Below are 18,627 nucleotides of genomic sequence, written 5' to 3' on the forward strand. Positions count from 1 at the left end.
TATAAGTGTAGTTTTGAAGAAGTTAAATTGTTAAATGACGTGATTATTTAATGTTTTTTGGATCTGAGGAAAACGCAGTGACTGCTCGTAGTCATTATCGACTATTAAATCCGATCGCAGCATTTTATGTCAACCGGCAGTTCTCGGTATGCCCGTTTTTTTTCCCAAACGTTTGTAAATCATTTTCAAGTTGTCTTTGGACGTTTGTTCAAAACGAGGTATTGTGTTACGGCTTATTTAATCTAATATTCTTTCAATGTTTTTTTACATGGAAATGGATGATTAGCTCCCACGCTCTAATTTGTGTTGTTATTGTAAGTTGTTACGACTCAGTTGCGCATCCAGCCCTTCAGGTAAGGTACCCTCCCCTCCCTTCCAACGCTTGAATTGCTTCTGTTTGTGAACGACCCTCGGTTTTGGCCCTCCCTTAAATCCGCCAAGCCTCCACGGTTGCTTATATCTTTGTTTACAGTGTTGTATTGCTTGGTAATGTTAGAAAAAAAAAAGAACCTCTCTTAAGATCGGGCCGATAGATAGATACTTTTTTGACATACTTTGCAGCCAGAGGCTGAATTACGTATATACACATATAGGGCCGGAGGAGGATGTTTTACGCGTTAGATATTAAAGCTCACGGGACACCCTTAAATGCTGTTGTCTTCGTGACGCACGGCACAAGACGTAAGTTGACGGAGATATGAAAGATTAAAATTGTTTCCGTTTGATTGATTCCCACTAGACAACCTTGTCATCCTGTAAAATTTCTTTGTTTTGAGTGCTTTCGAGTGCATTCGATACATCACAACAGGTTTTATTCATTCATTACTCTGTTTTCTGCCTACCTCAGTGTTGGGAACATGAAATCTTTGTAGCTCTCCCCAAAATCTCTGTAGCTTTATCAGTTTGCCAAAAACATTGGACATTTATTGCTACTTTAATCTGCAACTTAACATTCTAAAGAAGGAGAAGGTAAGTAGTTAGCATATAAAATGAATGGAGTCAGTTCAGTTACGTACAGACTGAACCTGTTTCCGAAACAGGTGAAAACATTGTATATACTACATTTGCATAGTTCCTGGATGGTATATTGAACCATTTGAGAGATTTTATGTCCTATATTAAACGCAACAACTGATGGAAGTTTATTTGATTATTTTGATCCTGCTACTACAGTATGGGGTGCCAAATGTGTCAAAAAAGATCATTCTCCTCGTGATAAATCGTTCCTTGATATATATGTTACAACTCGTGATAAATAACATTATTTCGTTTGATATATAGGTCACAACTTGTGATATATAATGTTCACTCGTGATAGAGATTATGATTTTCAACCGTGATATAGATTACTCAATGTCCGTGATATATGTTATAAAAGAAGACTGGGTAGCACTTGAGAGGTCCTGGAAACGAGGATGAGTGGATGCCTGGTAGAAATGAGGCAAACATGGCGGACGCTAAAGACAACATCGAGACTTTTCTCCGCAATATACCCAGCCAAATGGCAGAACCTCGTCGCCAAATGTTTTGTAATAATGTCAATGTAATCGAATTCATCCAGCGACGTCTAGAAGACAGTGTCTTGCTGCTGAATATACTCTACCAACGTTGCGTTGATGACCAGCTAAAGAACGATCTCAATACTTTGATTACCGAACTGCATTTTTGGCATCAACGTTATGAAAATCTGTGGATGAGATATGTAAAAGCCTCTTCCCAGCTGCGTTTTTCTTGTCCAAGAGAAGGAAGTGGCAACAGAGGAAAGCCGCGATATCGCCTTCCGGAAAACGCCATACTTGACCTGCATCGGATTCATCGCAGATGGAGACACGTTGCTGAGAGCGTGGGAGTTAGCTATAGGACATTACAGGCTGCGCGCTTATCATATCAAACATCTGGCATGGTGAAACGAGATGGGAAAAGACCTTGATACACGCAGAATACCGTGAAAATTGGTTCCAAAACTGTCAAAATAATCCTTAAGAGGGGAGGCGAACAGTTTAGGGAGGAGGGAAAAACTGCTGTAAAAACAAGGGAGGAGGAATATAATTGGATTAAAAACGGGGAGGTGGGATATTTACTGCCTGTTCCCGGGAGTTTCCCCTCCCTCAATTACCAAATACCACGACCGTCTTTGTCAGTGCTTTCATTAAGTATAAAATACTTCTGTTGGCTTACCAAGGTAACATTTTCAATGCCCTGTGTAATATCAGCTAGTCTTAAGCTACACAGTTCCATGGCCGATGCATCCGGATTAATAGCCATTCTACAGTCACGACATATTCCTACCCAAAGCAACGATAATTATTAGGACATTTGCGCTCCTGAACATAAAAAAAGAAAAGTAATGATCAGAATAATATTAAATGCCGCCGAGTTCGAACCACGGCCGCACCTATACTCAGGATCATAGAATTTCAGAGAAGAAGGTTAGACCATCAGGTGGTTCGGATGACCACGTTGAAATCTTTATGGCGGTCCCGTCTCCAATTTGGAGATGTAAAAAACAAAAACAAAAAACACTGTAATGAGCACAATGAGACCACAACATTGTGTAACAGTCAGAGTTCAGTTTATTTGAGAGAACAGTAGTACGCACAAATCACGTAGCTTTCCACAGATTACCTGTAGTAGCCAAGGCTATAAATAGTATCCATAACAATAATAACTAGAATAGCGTTTAAAGTTGGGTTTCAGGAAAATAAGCATGTTGGTTTCATTCACGGAAAAAAGTTAAGTTCGTGATAAACATTTTAATTAAATTAACGCACACCAAGAACAGGCTGGTTAAAATGCGAGTTTCTTCTTGCACTGTATATCTTAATTTTTTCCGACTTACGGCTTTCCACTCAGTTTGACAATAAGATACAACTTTTTTGACCTTCCCTATCATGAATAAGCAAAACTACGTTGCCTTACCAGAGCCAACAGGTACAAATATGCCCGTACGTCTTAGAATAGTCTTCGAAAGCGCCTTGTTAATACCGCGGTCAGGCTTGCGCGATTTCCCTTTGGCACGGCTCGACAAAGGTTCTGGAACGCGGCATCGTTGGGAACCTCTTCGCCATCCAATGCTCAAAGAGGAGCGATTAGCTGGACAGATGGTCATGCCCGAAATGTCACGAGATGTAGTGAAAATTGATGCCCGCGCTAAAATTAAGTCGATCTCCGACTCAACATCACTTACGCCGACAGACTGTGTGTGTGCTGAGATGCTTTTGCCACATGAAAGCAACGGGAGGATAAGGGCAATTTTTTCTTTTGCTCGACTTCGTTTATCTTGGAAGAATTATGTCCCCCAGCTAACCTCTGAAAAGAGCAATTGACATCCATTTCATATGTGCTATCTGGAAGGACAATGTGACTGCGCGGTCATCTGTTTGTTTAAAAACTTTTGAATGACTGGACGGTCATTATATCATTAGGATTGGTTTCGCCTTATCAAATTTGTTTTTCTTTTCTGTTGAGCGCTCCTTGTGTCTCCTTCCTATTATTTGATTACTTCTTTCCTTCTCTTAATTTTTACATTTGTTTCTTTCCTTTATTTCTTCCTTCGTTTGCTTGTCGCTTTCTTTCTTTCTTTCTTCCTTTCTATTGTTCGGGCTGCTTGTCTGTCGGTCGGTGTGTCTTTCTTTCTTAATCCTCTCTCGTTCTTTTTGGCTTTCCGGTCCATTTGTTTTTAAGAATTTTATTTCACAAAGAGTGTCTTTTTTAACAAACCAAAATTATTTCCTCATCCGCAAAACTCGTGTAACACCTTAAGGAACATTGGTAACCGAGCCTTCCTTGTAAGGCGTGTGATATGTCATTGCGTGACATACCAATGATATGCATGGATTGAAGAACTCAAAACGACAGTGTCGCTCAGTGGTCAAAAATCTCGCTCAATGGTCATTTTTTTAAATGATGAAACAAGCTAAGTTGTACGTTACAGAAAGATAGCAGCTATGGTGTGTTTGAAAACCGTCAACAACAGCGCCGATGTTTCTACAAGAGCCATCCAGGTATTGCTCAGATAGTTGTTGATTTCGTAAACAATGTTAGAGGGAAGATGGTAATTTTGGAGAGGAAGGAGGAATGAAAAGCAATCTACAGCCACTGTTTTTACAAGGTAAACTTGTGATGTTGACTTTATAATCAAATACGGTGCTAAGCACTAAGATTTGCTTGGAATATTGGCTTCGATAACAGTGACCCTAATCTGCTCTAATTGGATTACTTGTATTTGTTGACAAGTGAAGGGTTAAAGCAAAAGGACAAACAGGACCCTAATGGGTGCACGTGCTTGCGGCTACGAGTGTTACACCATGTGATAATCACTTGCATATTCATGTTGCACCTTTGTGTGTATTAATCATATGCACTTGCACCTTAATATCACTATACAGCATTGTCACGCACGTATCCAGATAGTGTGTATTTAAAATATAGAACAACAACAACAACACTTTATTGAAGCAGACAGTTACAAGGTGGTTATATACCTACCCGCAAATAGCTGAAGCTAGTCGAGGCGGGTAGGTATGTCTATACTAAACTAAATACAAATAAATTTGGTGTTTACAAATTGACTAAAATAAAAGTTTAATAAGTAGTAAACAAATAAGTGACGCAAAAAGGATTCGCTAGCTGATAGAAATTAAAGGATTGTTACAAATTTACAAGCTTTTGAAGTAAATTTCATATGGAGTTTTCAACGTGGTACCGAACAATAAACACGAGAAACAGCAATGATGAATTTTAAAAGTAATGACACTCAGATCGTGACTATATTCAGCGATCGTTGTTTGCAGTAATTACTCAAGCGGCGATTGTTATGTGCTTCATTTCAATGGAAAACAATACACCGTGTTTACAAATCGTGGACGCGCGGGAAAAACTGGCACTAGGCATCAAAACGAGGCGTTTTGGGATGGACAAAAAAAATCATTTTCTAGTGCTGTGCAAGCTCACAGGGAGACTATTCAGCGGAGAAGCTCTTTGATGGCAAGTTTTTCAGATCCGAGCAAGAGAGCTCTAGTGTTTCTTGGCTTCTCTCTTGAAGCAATCTCAAATGCAAAGTAGACACTAAAGGAAACAAAGCGGTTTGATTTTTTGTTTCCGAAGGATTCAACCTTCGAGCGGAATGGCTAGAGAAAGTGAAAAATGGATACAGATACTACAAAGGTTTCTTGCCTGAATGAGGAACTGTGTGATCCGTAAAAGAGCGACTAGAGAATACTACATTGTGGCTAAGAAATACTAGAAGTTTAACGTCGGTGAGGTAGAAATCATTACCTGAAGATTTGCATATATAATTTGTCGAAAGATGATTTTCAATGACGTGCATCAATCTTTGCCATGCATGATTTCTTTTATCTCGAGGAAGATCGCCTAAAACCCACAAACCATTCAAGTCTAAGCTCACCTCTTGCTTCGTCTTAAACTATTCTTCCAGTACTTTCTCTTTTTCTGATTTTGCTTTCGGTTTTCAAGGCATTGAAATTGTTCACACCAATAAGGTTGGCTTCTCTTGCAGATTTTCGAAGGTTTTGTGCTCGGAACTTCCGACTAGTAGCAATCACGGAACCCTAGTTTGAATTGCGTCCTTTTGTAGATTCATTTTCGTTCCTTCAAGCCTTTGTAGAAGAATCATGCTAGTAAGAAGATCTTTACAACCTCCTTTTGTATTCCCTGTAGACATTGCACTCAAAGGTTTGAAACAAAAACTCTAGCTGATTTGTTCTTATGAGTATCTATTTTGCATTTGAGATTGCTACAAGAAGCAAACCATTAAATACGAAACACTAGAACTCCCGTTGACTCCCGTATTTCAGGATATAATCAATATCAACCACATTCGCTTGCAGTGTTGGAGTCAAAACTTTCGAATCTGTGAGTAAATAAGCGACACTGGGCAAGTGAAATTGCACTTTGCATGATTTGAAATGACAGCTTTAGTTTTACCGACGGTAACCGGAAATAATCCGAAGATAAAACTTTATCCTTACAATACAAACGAGGCTGGGTTTCTCAAAGATTAAAATACTGACTCTGATCAGATTCTTCCTTTTCTTTCGCTTAAATTGCGCGAAGCTTTTGTCGCATTGATGTACTTTGTCAAGTGACAAATAATATATGATGATATCAAAGTGTTCCCTTTAGCCAAGTGGATTTGAATCATGAAAGTTCTTTTCAGCCATCAAAAACACGATATTTTGATTCTATTCCACTGACAGAAATAAGCCACCTGAAGACGTTCCTCTCAAACCAATCTAAATCTGAATTTTACGATTCTCCAGGCTATCTGGATAGACCTTTCCACTCGGCGGCCATATTGAGTATCAGGAGAATAAAAAGCTTTGTATATGCACGGCTAGCATCGCACTGAATTCGCGTGTGGGCGAGGCTAGCCGTGCAAAAACAAAGCTTTTTATTCTCCTGAGACTCAACATGGCCGCCGAGTGAGAACGGTGAGGGTAAAAGGAGGAATGAGTTTGCGGAATGGTATGTGGAATGGCGTGCGGAATGGCATAATTATGCGAAATACGATTTACGCGGGGAATAAATTAACTGAAGAGCGCATCCTGTTTTCGCGCCAATTTTATAAGAGCAGCAGCTTTTTTGATGCTGCGGACTCTTGCTTAATATTAACAACAATTCGAGGATTTGATCGTCTGATTGTTGATTTGGAAGAAGTATGGGTAAAGAAAGCGATGAAAACTGTTTATAGTTTTTGCATTCAAGGAACTATGAGTAAATCCGTAGTAAATTAAATTTCATGTTCACTTTACTCCATGCGACTTCGGTTGACAAAAATAACGTGGCCGCGTGAAGTCTTCTCAGGACAAAGATTGATCCTTTACCGAGGGCAAATAATCAACATTTTTTTTCTCTTTTTTAAACCCTCGGTAAAAGGTCAATTCTCATACCCTGTATGCTCGATGATTCATTTATCATGAGCGGGAAGATGAACAACAATTTGACCAAAATGCATTTGTGATAAGAATAGTTTCACAACCTTTCACATAACCAGTGTCGATAACTAGACACCTTACTAGTCATCTGCTTTTTTGCTCCAGGGCTTTTTCGCTTTTAAATCTCATTTTAGGTTGGGACGTCTGGCACTGAAAGACCTTAATTAAAGACGGATATGTTTACTTCGATAACGCGTAACTGAACTATAGCTACCTGAATCGCCGTATTGAATAGCTAGGTAGCTAGCTCAGCAGCTCCACAGTGACTTGCGTATTCGCCGCTCGACGAAAATGTAAGGTGAGAAAAAGTAGAACATATTTTTCCCATGAGTTGTACAAATTGTAACCGTCAAAGAGTCTGATAAAATTACCGAGTTTAAATTTAAAGTTTTGGCCTTGGACTGATGTTATTTCTCCAGTCTGGTGTTGCTTTTTGTCTAGGCTACTCGCTGCCACGTTCTTTTTGTCAACAAAAAATTTAATTTATTCTTAGTTCCTTGAATGCGAAACTTCATCGATTTCTCCACCCTCACTTCCTAACCAGCGATCAGACATGTTCTATCCCAGGCGTATATTTTCTAATCCTCGATCTGTTGTTTGGTTGTTTGCCTTTTACCCTCACCGGAGTGAGAAAGGTCTATTAGCGTCTGAATCCGGTTTCGGATGACGCGACCTGTCATGACACCAATATTGCCGATGAGTTCCAAACTTTGATTTAGTAACACAACTGGTGACAATATAAAACATGGCACTAATTAGATGGAAAGTTGTTTTCAAACCTGTTCAGAGCAGAGCCTATAAACTGCCACAATCTTTGCCGACAGACTGCGAGCATCGACAAATCCCATGGAATACAGACTAATTTCACTGATCAGAGCATAATCAGGAACCATCATAGCAACCGTACGGAAAAGAACCTGAAAAGATAATACCGATATTTAGCAATTATTCACTGATGCCAAGGAGTATAGTGGTGGATATCTACCTCTGTTGAGTGACACAAAGGTGAATAACGTTTCAGGATATACCAAACCAGTGGATAACCAGTGGGAAGCAGGGATGGCGCAGTGCTGAGAGCACTCACTCGTGCACCTCCCACCAATGTGGCCCAGGTTCGATTCCTAGACTCGGCGTCATATTTGGGTTGAGTTTGTTGTTGGTTCTCGTCCTTTCTCCGAGAGATTTTTCGCTGGATATTTCAGTATTCCCCTCTTCTCAAAAACCAACCGACTTTTAGTTCCAATTCGATCTGGAAAGTGTCCCCAATTAGTGCTCTGCGCTAAATACATTGACACTTACATAAAGTGATGTATTTATTTTATTATTTTGGATAACCAACCCCAATGATTCATTCATTTCAGACCATTTTTGAAAAAACTCGCGCGCGAAATTCAAGACGATGCCAGGAGGTGAATACTATCCGGATTTTACTAGTTTTAATAACTCGTATGTTAGCTGCACTATTCCTGCAAGTTGTATAATATAGATTTCTATTGTAAATCAGTTGTAAAAATTACTGATCTAAGGCAATCGTATCAAATGACATTCCATATCACGTGACACTTTCACGTCCCGAAGCGTTGCAACCCCAAAGTCCACGAAAGGTGTTTTTTCCTTTGCTCGTGTTTTCTACGTACCTTTAGATTATCAGGAAGTTCAGCTCGCCCAGCGTACCCTGGGTTCATGGTGATAAAGATGGGGCAAGATGTATCAAGAGAGATTTCTGTTCCTTCAAACACAAACTTGTCGACTTGCTCTATAACGGCCCGCTGGATGGTCAAGATTTGTTGAGCTACAACAGACAGCACCTGGAAAATACACAACAGAAATACCTAGGATACAGTACTTCATTGATAAAAGGTTTCGGTAAAGGTATGTAGCAAAACCTTTACATACAAGCTTTGTAATTGCACGAACGCGTATGTAGTTCCGTGCGACATGGTGCTCTTGCACGCATAATCAGTTTTTGAGGAGATTGAGCAAAGATGGCACAGTGGTGAGAGCACTCGCCTCCCACTAATGTGGCGTTCGATTCTCGGACTCGCAGAGAGGTTTTTCTCGGAGTTCTCTGCCCTCCTTATGACTTCAATGCTACTGGGAAAGAACTATTCTCTTCCATTTAAAGAAAGTAACAACATTCGAGTCAAACTGTACCTCAATGACTTCAGTTTTAACATAAGCAATTAAGTTGGTTGAGTTTGTACTTTGAGAAAATTCAACACACAGGATTTTAAAATTTATTTGTTGCTGCTCCAGAAAATATTCTAATATTCTTATTCTAAAAAGTGAAAAAAAAGATTAAAATCTTTCTAATTTCCAAAAGGTGATCCCACAAACCACTAGAGATCGTCAATTCGCAAAAGAAACTCCGTAAAAAAGTTCACGTTATACAATTCACTCACTGACACTAACGTGTACCTAGGGTTCATAATACACAGGTTTCCTAGCCTCATGTTCAAAATGCACAGGGAAACTAACCCCCAGTTCAATCCTGTTGAATTCATCAAAGCAGGCCCAGGCCCCTGATTGCGCAAGCCCTTTGAAAAACTTGCCCATGGCTTTGCAGTCCAGTCCGTCTGAACAGTTGAACACAACACACTGCAGGGTAATCAGACATGATTTAGTTCATTTGCAAGAATGAAATTTTAATGTATTATTTTTTATTCACTAACTATTTTTGAGTTCCCAGGATTCCTATTGGTTGAAAACTAGATAAATTCCAAGGTAGTTCAAAAAAAATTATTTTAAAGTACCAACATTTTCCAGAAATTATGATCAGAAGTTTCAGTTTGGTAATATGATCCAAATGTCTGCTTCTACTATGAAAAAGAAAATTTCAACCACTGGAAACCACAGCTACATTCCTGAATATTTGAAACTAGATATATTATAATGATGATACTGTATGGAGAGATGGCGTGGCATGGCCAATTACACATGTCCAGATTTTGCAACAGGTTCAAGTTTTCCCTAACTGACAACTAAGATGGATTTTGAGTCAGGGTAGTCAAATCCTTTACCATGCATTGTAAATACCCAATTGGTAAGCTGATCATGAGATAAGTTGGGATTTTAAAAGATATTTATGTGTAGTTTTCAATGTTTATTTCATTCATTTATATATTGTCCCCAATTAAACGCTTCAAATATAACATTGTTATATTCAATTAGTCCCCCAAAGTCCAACCCCTCGTCCGGGCCATTGGCGGGGCGGAAACAAGCAAAGTACGGGATTGCTGGGTCAGGAAGAAGGATGGCGTGGGTATAACCCACATGACTGTTCAGGCACCTCACGAAAATAGATACCAACCAGCTGGCACAGCAAGCTTACAACAGTCCAGGGTTGTCGCTATAAGCGCCGGCTGCCGGCGAAATTCGCCGGCTGGGAAAGAGGTCATCGCCGGCTGAATTTTGGTTGGCGAACACTCAGTAAAGGGTCAGCGAAATCTGCGAGCCAGCGAGCCATGCGAGCCACCGTGCAAGCCATGGCAGTCACGCGAGCCATGCGAGTCATGCAAGCCACAGTACAAATTTTAAGAATTATTATTTGTTTTATTTACATTCGCACGAGAACATTTTTTTCTTTGTTTTTTCGTTTTTGTTATTTGGAGAAAATTTTGTCTATTCAAAATCGCCAAAGATGCACAAAAAAATGAAAACAATACGCAAAAATTTAATAAGGTTCAAGACTTCAGTAAAAAAAGAAATTCCGAGAGAAACATACAGCTGCACCGCTACTCGAATGGGTATCCATTGACAACTGTCATTCATTGATATCCACGTGGAACTTCATTCAAGAGAAAAAAGGAAGAAAGAAAAAGAACAGCACTTCGATCTCTGTGTGTTGACATCAAGAATGGAAGAATGGTGAGTAAATCGGGTCATTTTAACAGGTTTGGTCTTTAGTGAATCAGAGTTATCAGAACTCTGTCTGTTGGCTGACTGCTGCATGTGGTTGTCGCTTTCCTCAGACAAGTCTTTCTTCAAAACTCGCTACTATAGTGGCAGAGGCTGGTTTCGAGATAGCATTCGACCGGGCATTTGACCCACCAGCTAACGGCAAATGCTTCTACTTCACCGCTTCTTCTCAAATCGGATTTAGTGCGTCAATATTGACTTCTCTCATTTAATTTTTGAGTACTTGGCAAATCATCAGTTTGATGTAAGCAGATGATTTTTATGGCCATTTTTTGTCGATTTCATTCAGGAGATGCGAAAAGATTGCTTAGGATTTCATCAGTCTGAAACGATTGCATTGATTACGTGTTTGTCTATGAATTTGTTCTACTGGTGTTTTTCGCGGTTTTTTTTTTTTTTTTGTCGTTAAATAAATGTTGTCCCCTGTCTTACCAGTGTCCTACTTGAAGACTACTTGAGACTCTTAAGTTATCCGGTTCTGTTCTTTATTGGTTGTGTGACATTCTTTGTGCTGTTTAATTTGTAGCCCTAAATCATTGCTTTCAAACTTGCAAAATTCGCGCTCATTGTTGGCTGTCCTGGTTTCGCCGTCTTCAAATTGTCCAGTAAAATCCGTTATGTGATGTCTCAATTCTCCTATTCGTGAACAATGAATTTAGAATATTAAGCTATTTACGAAAACTATCTGTCACTGGGTTTCCATACAGTTTTCCAGCCCCCTCAAATAGCGGCGGACTCTCATGATCAGACTCTCCCGTAAAAAAATTGTAGTGGTGTTATCTTTTTCTTACACCGCCCTCTGCCACGAAAAATTGAATGTAAATGTCACAAATAAACATTTTTTTAACATTTGTACTGTGGCTAGCATGACTAGCGTGGCTCGCATGGCTCGCACGGCTCACATGACTCGCATGGCTCGCTGACTCGCAGTTTTTCATCACTCCTCAGTTAAAAGGGCAATGAGCAGTTCTTTGGTTACGCACTAGCAATTGTTCGATTTAGAATCGTATAATATTATTCTAAGTGAAAAGGTTGAATAAACTCCTGACTACCTTGAGTATCGATGCCAAAAAGTAATTGAAATAAAGTTTTGTTTTGAGAACTTGTTTACCGTGCCCTCTTTCCGTTTTCTGCGTCCACCATCTTGTCAACACGAAGCTTGGGAGCCCCCCGCATTCAAGGCGTTGCGAAAGATTGGTGCCGCAGTTTGAAACGTGTGGTGGATACATTTCACCCTGAATTTATTCAAATTTTTCTCCCTCGTATCGACGTTTACATATTTCCTTCGTATGTTTTTCGTTGTTTGGCGTTCCTTGAGCTCTCTTCCGGGTCTGTTCACTGTGCCCCTGACGAGAATGACAGACCTTCTGAGCAGACGGAGCTTTGTTTTGCTTTCGTCAATCTATGCTGTTTTCTTAATTCTCTTTTTGGTGAGCTCACTAAAATACGTGCGTCAGATTTTCAATATTTACTTAACATTAAAGAAATGAGAACGAAAGCTACATCGCTTCCCACTCGTTCCAAAAAGATAAGCGCTTTTAAGTTTGCACTAGAATATCAGAAAAAACAATTCTTCTAAAAGCTTAGAACTGCAAACAAAAGAGATGTCCACTCGGTCGTTCAGCTATTCATCTAGTTCCGTGGTGTTCGTTCACTCGGTTTCTCGTTCGTTCGTTTTCGCCAGCAAGCGCTCTGTGGACCGTTTGATCGCTAACTCGGCATTCGACTCTCCGTTCGCTCGCCCGGGTATTCGCTCGCCCGGGTATTCGTTCGCGCAGGCTTCCGTTTGTTCGTTCGTTTGTGTTTCCGGTTTGTTCAGTTGTTCCACCGTTTGCCCAGTTCTTCTTCCTATTCATGGGCATAAACATGTTATAAACAATACAATTTAACCAATTAAAAGCTGTATTAAAACATTACGAAGACGTTCCTTCATGTTTTAATAACTATGGCTGTCTTGCTACAGAGAAAGACTTCTTCTTCCTCCGATCTGACACAAATATCCAAGGACAATGATGCCTAAAGACAGGCAAGAAGACGCAAGCACAGAGACAAATGAGGGCGTGGCTCAAAAAGAAGAACCTGGGGTAGAAGAAGAAGAAAAAGAAGAAGTGGAGAAAGTAAGGAAGTGGAGGTCGGGGTTGAAGATCATGTGGAGGAGGAACAAAGGGCTTTGAGGCTGTTCCACTTGGAAGAACAAGCAAATAAAGATGACAGTAGTGACAGTGATTCAGACTATGTAAGAGACAGAAAATAATCGTTATATGGTGTGGTCTTCGGTGACCGCACACAAAATATCGCGGGCGCTCTTTCCCACGAAAGCACATGTTTCATTATGGAGTTATACCGTCGTTTCGTTAGGGCAAGTTTTCCTTTCCATTAAGAAGGCACAATAACTTGTAAGTATGCAGTATTTTCGGTTATTCGGTCAATATCATCTTTGTAATAGTCGCGTTGTTATTATTTCAGCGAATCTTCCCCTTTCAAGTGCAATTTGTGAATGGAATGAATACAAGTTATGTGCAGATTAGAAACGAACTAGCAAGTGAACAACTGATTAAAGTACAGATTCAAGTAGCTATGAGTGGACGCCACATCATTCGAAGTTATTGATTTCAAGCAGTACTGTGGTTAAAGGAACGGAATGACTGGCAAGAATTCGAAGAGCAAGAAATCTAAAAGTAGTGCTAAGAAAGGTGGACACGAGCAAGCAGCGACTCACGTGTCTCTACAGAAGGAAAATGTTCCCTATTCGACGCCAACAGAGAAATCGCCTCAGCGCGCGTTCCAAGGTGATGAGAATGGTGGATTAGAGGAAGTAGGGCCATCATTAACAAGTGGAAACGTGGAATTTGGTTTCTATGGCGAGGATCCTGTGGAACAAGGCAGTAGTTCCAGGCCTGTTAGATTAAGAGAGCCGAACAAAAGACTAGATGAATTATAAGTTCGAGTCGAGAGAGCAGTTCATGCGAAGCGTCCGCGAAACTGGTACCTTGGAGAACTGCGAAAACGGCGAAATTGAGTACAAGAATTGATTTTAAGCCCTAGCACACAGGTAAGTGGAGTGGAAGCCGAGATTTGCAGGTATGAAGAAGCATTTCGTAACTTTGTTGTCAGTCATGATAATTACTTCAGCTTTGAAGATGATGAAGAGAAAAAAACAACTTATTATTGACAGTTATCAGAATGAACGAGAAATAAAAATAACAGTTGAAAATCCTCATAAATTAGTGGAGGAAAAAGGGAGTGGGCACCCCTCCTTCTGAATCTGGATTGAGCCATGGGTCTGACAAGAGCGAGAGAAGTTGTGTGTCAAATAGAAGCAGTGTTAAGGAGAAGAGAAGGGTGGCAGCAGAAGCTAAATTGGAAGTGCAGACCCTAAAAGAAAAGCAGGAACTAGAACGCAAATTAGGAGAAGTAGAAAGAAGTAAAGCAGAGTTAAGCAGGAAATTAGAGCTGTTGAGTGCTAAAACTAAGATGGAGCAGGCGGAAATTGACTTATTGCTGGAGCGCGGAGAAGAGAATGAAGCGAAGGATGGGATGAATGATTACTTAAAAGAGCATAGTGCCAATTATCCTCCTGCTAACGGGCATTTTTCACAGCCTGTTAAGGGTGGTGCCAAACCCTCTTCAGAATCCCAGCCAGTTGTTGACAATGGAAAAATGCAAACATCTTCAGGACAAGATATTGCCCAAACCTCACTTTCATCATTGGTGACTGCGAGTTACGTAACATCAGGGTCAGCGGTCACGACTTCTGGTCCAAACGTAGGAAGAGTTACAATTCACAAGACGAGTTCTAGTAGTTTAATTACCCAGGTTCCAATTAATTGTACTAAGTTCAGCTCGCCTATCAGTTATGTACCTCGTTTTAATTTGCTAAGGGCAACATCCACAGCTGTTGCGGCATCACCAATGTCGATGCCCCAACCACCAGGAATGCCTACATGGTCTTGTAGTCCACGGACTGTAGGGCTAGATGCATCAGCAACCGAGTTCTATCCTGCAAACACTCCTCAGCAATCCACATCAACGTACATTTATTCAGCCCCTCCTTTTGAGCAGCAAGCTAGTCCGCAGTCACGCATGCAACCTGATCCTTGGGTGGCAGTTGCCGAAGCAATCAAGCAAGGGCCATCCTTACCGAAAGTAGAGTTGATGAAATTCAGTGGAGACCCTTTGGAGTATGTGGAGCTCGTTACGAACCTTAGAGACAATATTGAGAACCAGGTGTCTGATGAGTCTCAAAGACTGACACGCCTTTTAGCTCAGTGCTCAGGCAAAGCTAAAGAAGCAATTAGGAGTTGTGTTAATTTGACAGTGGGTGAACGGTACACAGAAGCCTGGAGAACTCTTAGCGAGAACTTTGGCCAGCCTCACATGATAGTAGAAGCCCACATGAAGAAACTGAGAGAAATTCAAGTGCGGAAAGCAGATGCAACGACTCTCATGGAGTTTGTAAGGCGATGGAAGATGCTAGGAGGGTCCTGACCAGTATGGGTCACAACTACGTGAGTCGGTTAGACAAGGAAGATGCCATAATCTCGTTGATGCGAAAGCTCCCTGATGAGGGCCTGAAAAGGAAGTGGGTGGATAAAGCAGGAGATCTCATCAAGCGAAAAGGTCGAGCGGACTTTGCGGACTTTGTTGAATTTGTTGCAGATCGTATAAACAATAGATACGGGCAAGAATTAGGGTCCTCTTCTCATGGTAACCGAGAAAAAAAGGAACCAAACAAGATAAAGGATCCGCCTCCCAAGTTTACTACCCTTGCGACTCAAACTGACCAGAACTGCCTAAGCCAGAAAACATCACCAAGGCCCCCTTGGAAGTGTGCTCAGTGTTCCGGACCCCACAATGTTTGGAGGTGCCGAAAGTTCAGAAGTGCCTCATTGAATGACCGTCTAAAGACTGTTCCTCAACGTGGACTTTGTAAGCTTTGTCTTGACCAAGGACATACTGCGAAACAATGTGATAGGGGATTCACCTGCCGAATATCAGGTTGCGGCAAGGATCACCACTACCTGCTACATTTCCCGTCGGAGAGCGTTGATGAAAAGAACCCTAGAAATCCCAGCAGTAATGCGGTGGAAGGTTCAGCGAACAGTAGCAATGTGCAAGCGCCCAACACGAAGGATAGCAGCCCTTCGATAGCAAGTGCAAGGGAACAGGATCTGGTGACGGTTGCTGCGCTCGAAGTGGGCAGACCCAGAGTATGCTTAAAGGTAGTTCCAGTCAAGATTATATGTCCGGGAGGCACCAGAGAGATCATAACACACGCTTTCCTAGACAGCGGTTCAGACGCCTCGCTCTGTCTAGATAGTTTGGCGCGTGAAATAGGTGTAACGGATATGAAGCCAATCAGCTATAGTATGACCACCACCAACTGTGCGGACGGGGAGCTAAGACATGGTCATGAAGTCCAGTTAGAAACTGAATCGTTAGAAGGAGATACAAAGTTCCGACTCGAAAACGTCTTGACTACAAGCAAGCTTCACGTTTCAGCACGACAAATGGCCACAAACGAGGATATTAAGCGTTGGTTTCATCTTTGTGACGTTAGCTTGGCCGAAACAGGAAATAAGAAAGTGACAATTTTGATAGGAAACGATCTCCCAGACCTGATTGACAAGCAGTTAGATCGGAAGGAGGAGACCAAGGCGAATCTGTTGCAGTGAGGACGCCCCTTGGGTGGACAGTCCACGGCCCGATTGGAGAAACCGTTAAGGACCGTGGTCACATAAACTTTACTCGCACCGCCCAAGATAGCTTAAGCGTTCAGCTAGGGCGCATGTATGATGAGGAATTTGTTGAAGCTGATGCCAATGCTGAGGAAGGCATGTCTGTTGAGGACCGTAAAGCACAGGAACTTATGGATCAGTCTGCGACCTTAGTGAACGGACACTATCAGCTTAAGCTTCCTTTTCGCCAAGAGAAGCCTGACCTTCCTGAGAGTCTGTCGACGGCCACAAGCAGGTTAAGTTGGCTTGAGAGAAAGATGCGGAAGGATCCAGTTTTCCACCGAAAGTACAGCGGCGTAATGGACAAGTACCTGACCGAGGGAGCATCACGACGGGTACCTGATGAGGAAGTCCTAGTGCTTAAGCCGCTATGGTACGTTCCTCATCACGCGGTGTGGCATCCTAGAAAACCTGAAGAACCGCGGGTAGTGTTTGATTGTGCCTCAAGGAGTGGTGGAACGTCTTTGAATGAGCAACTTTTAAGAGGCCATGAAAACACCAGCACCCTGATAGGAGTGATCCTGAGATTCCGAGTAGATGACATTGCAGTTACGGCAGATATTAAGAGAATGTTTCACCAGGTCTTCGTAGCACCTGAAGATCGTGCAGCGTTGTGTTATTTATGGTGGCCGAATGGTGACCTGTCAAAGGGACCGAAGACTTACCAAATGCTCGTGCACAGTTTTGGAGCAAAGTCCTCGCCGAGCGTAGCAGGATACGCCCTGCGAAAAGACTGCTAAGGATAATGAGAAAGACTTCTCCCAAGAGGCAGTTTACGGCGTGCTTAAGGATTTCTACGTAGATAACTTGCTTAAATCCTTTGCTGATTCAGAACGCGCAGTAGAAGTCAGTAAGCAGCTCCAGGAGTTACTTACCAGAGTAGGCTTTGAATTGACAAAATGGATTTCCAATTCTCGCAGCATGTTGTCAGCGTTCCCGGTGGAGGAAAGAGCAACCACCATTAAGAGTTTAGATTTGAAATCAGAAAGTTTGCCTATAGATAGAGCACTAGGAATCCACTGAAATGTTGAACATGACACCATTGAGTTTAGATTTGAAATCAGAAAGTTTGCCTATAGATAGAGCACTAGGAATCCACTGGAATGTTGAACATGACACCATTGACTTTGTTGTGAATGACAAGGAGCGTCCAGACAATCGGAAAGGTGTCTTATCATCTATTGCAACGGTGTATGAGCCGCTCGGATTCGCCAGCCCCCTACTCTTACCTGGAAGAGAAATGAATCAGGAATTGTGCAAACTAAAGTTGGATTGGAATGAGAAGCTCCCAAGAGAATTGTGTGAACGTTGGAAGAGTTGGAGAGAAGGGCTTATGAGCTTGCAACATGTAGAGCTTCATCATTTCGCCGACGCATCCCAAGAGCATGGTTATGGGACAGCCTCTTATTTATGTCTTGTTAACAGTCAGGGGCAAATTCATTGCTGTTTCGTAATGGGGAAGTCTCGCGTGAAACCCTTGAAAAGTGCTGTAACAGTACCAAAGCTGGAGTTGACAGCGGCTACTCTAGGAACGAAAGTCAACAAGGTCATAACGAGAGAGTTGGGGGGAAGACTTAAGATTAACAGTGTGACTTACTGGACTGACTCTATGATAGTTCTCAAGTACACTGCCAATGAAGTACGAAGATTTGTAACCTTCGTCGCAAACCGGGTAGCTGTCATACGTCAAGAATCAGATCCAGGGCAGTGGCGGCATGTACAATCAGAGCTCAATCCTGCGGATTATGCTTCCCGAGGGATCAAGGCCTCGAAGACTGAAAGACTGGAAAGGTGGTGCCGTGGTCCAGAATTGTTGTGGAGAGAAGTTGAAGATTGGCCCCCGCAGCCTCCAGAGGAATTGGGAGACCTCCTAGATACAGACGAAGGAGTGAAAAAGGAGAGTCACTGTTGGAGCATCCACAGTTCATGCAGATTTCTGGAGCATTTTTTTCCAACGATATTCGTCGTGGGATCGACTGAGAAGAATAGTTGGGTGGTTATTTAGAGCCTTCAAC

At 41.7% G+C, this 18,627-nt stretch overlaps 4 protein-coding genes across 4 annotated transcripts; 2 read left to right on the plus strand and 2 right to left on the minus strand.

Annotated features, from left to right (window-relative positions):
* Positions 1 to 1,040: 1,040 nt before the first annotated feature.
* On the minus strand, positions 1,041 to 5,252 carry LOC146469597 (uncharacterized). Its single transcript, XM_085123089.1, has 2 exons — positions 2,920 to 5,252; positions 1,041 to 2,285 (listed from the first exon to the last, which is right to left on the minus strand). The coding sequence occupies exons 1-2, from the start codon at positions 3,107 to 3,109 to the stop codon at positions 2,113 to 2,115; spliced, it is 363 nt and encodes a 120-aa protein (XP_084979215.1). The 5' UTR covers positions 3,110 to 5,252; the 3' UTR covers positions 1,041 to 2,112.
* A 149-nt stretch (positions 5,253 to 5,401) lies between these two features.
* On the minus strand, positions 5,402 to 9,552 carry LOC146469598 (dynein axonemal heavy chain 12-like). The gene is made up of 3 exons (XM_085123247.1): positions 9,435 to 9,552; positions 8,594 to 8,764; positions 5,402 to 7,873 (listed from the first exon to the last, which is right to left on the minus strand). The coding sequence occupies exons 1-3, from the start codon at positions 9,510 to 9,512 to the stop codon at positions 7,730 to 7,732; spliced, it is 393 nt and encodes a 130-aa protein (XP_084979373.1). The 5' UTR covers positions 9,513 to 9,552; the 3' UTR covers positions 5,402 to 7,729.
* A 7,110-nt stretch (positions 9,553 to 16,662) lies between these two features.
* Positions 16,663 to 17,352, plus strand: LOC146469599 (uncharacterized). Its single transcript, XM_085123119.1, has one exon. The coding sequence runs from the start codon at positions 16,663 to 16,665 to the stop codon at positions 17,350 to 17,352; it is 690 nt and encodes a 229-aa protein (XP_084979245.1).
* Positions 17,353 to 17,645: 293 nt separating this feature from the next.
* LOC146469600 (uncharacterized) lies at positions 17,646 to 18,617 on the plus strand. Its single transcript, XM_085123120.1, has one exon. The coding sequence runs from the start codon at positions 17,646 to 17,648 to the stop codon at positions 18,615 to 18,617; it is 972 nt and encodes a 323-aa protein (XP_084979246.1).
* Positions 18,618 to 18,627: the final 10 nt, after the last annotated feature.

This window comes from Pavona decussata, unplaced genomic scaffold (assembly GCF_977016875.1).
Source record: "Pavona decussata unplaced genomic scaffold, jaPavDecu1.1 SCAFFOLD_122, whole genome shotgun sequence".
Lineage (NCBI taxonomy): Eukaryota > Metazoa > Cnidaria > Anthozoa > Scleractinia > Agariciidae > Pavona > Pavona decussata.

Excerpts from the sequence above, each read along its gene's own strand:
- LOC146469597 (XM_085123089.1), bottom strand. The coding sequence starts at position 3,109 with ATGACCATCTGTCCAGCTAATCGCTCCTCTTTGAGCATTGGATGGCGA. Across the intron at positions 2,286-2,919 it reads ATTTGTACCTGTTGGCTCTG|GAATATGTCGTGACTGTAGA; the intron begins GTAAGGCAACGT and ends TGCTTTGGGTAG.
- LOC146469598 (XM_085123247.1), bottom strand. The coding sequence starts at position 9,512 with ATGGGCAAGTTTTTCAAAGGGCTTGCGCAATCAGGGGCCTGGGCCTGC. Across the intron at positions 8,765-9,434 it reads TCAACAGGATTGAACTGGGG|GTGCTGTCTGTTGTAGCTCA; the intron begins GTTAGTTTCCCT and ends TGTATTTTCCAG. Across the intron at positions 7,874-8,593 it reads AACTTCCTGATAATCTAAAG|GTTCTTTTCCGTACGGTTGC; the intron begins GTACGTAGAAAA and ends TTATCTTTTCAG.
- LOC146469599 (XM_085123119.1), top strand. The coding sequence starts at position 16,663 with ATGTATGATGAGGAATTTGTTGAAGCTGATGCCAATGCTGAGGAAGGC.
- LOC146469600 (XM_085123120.1), top strand. The coding sequence starts at position 17,646 with ATGACACCATTGAGTTTAGATTTGAAATCAGAAAGTTTGCCTATAGAT.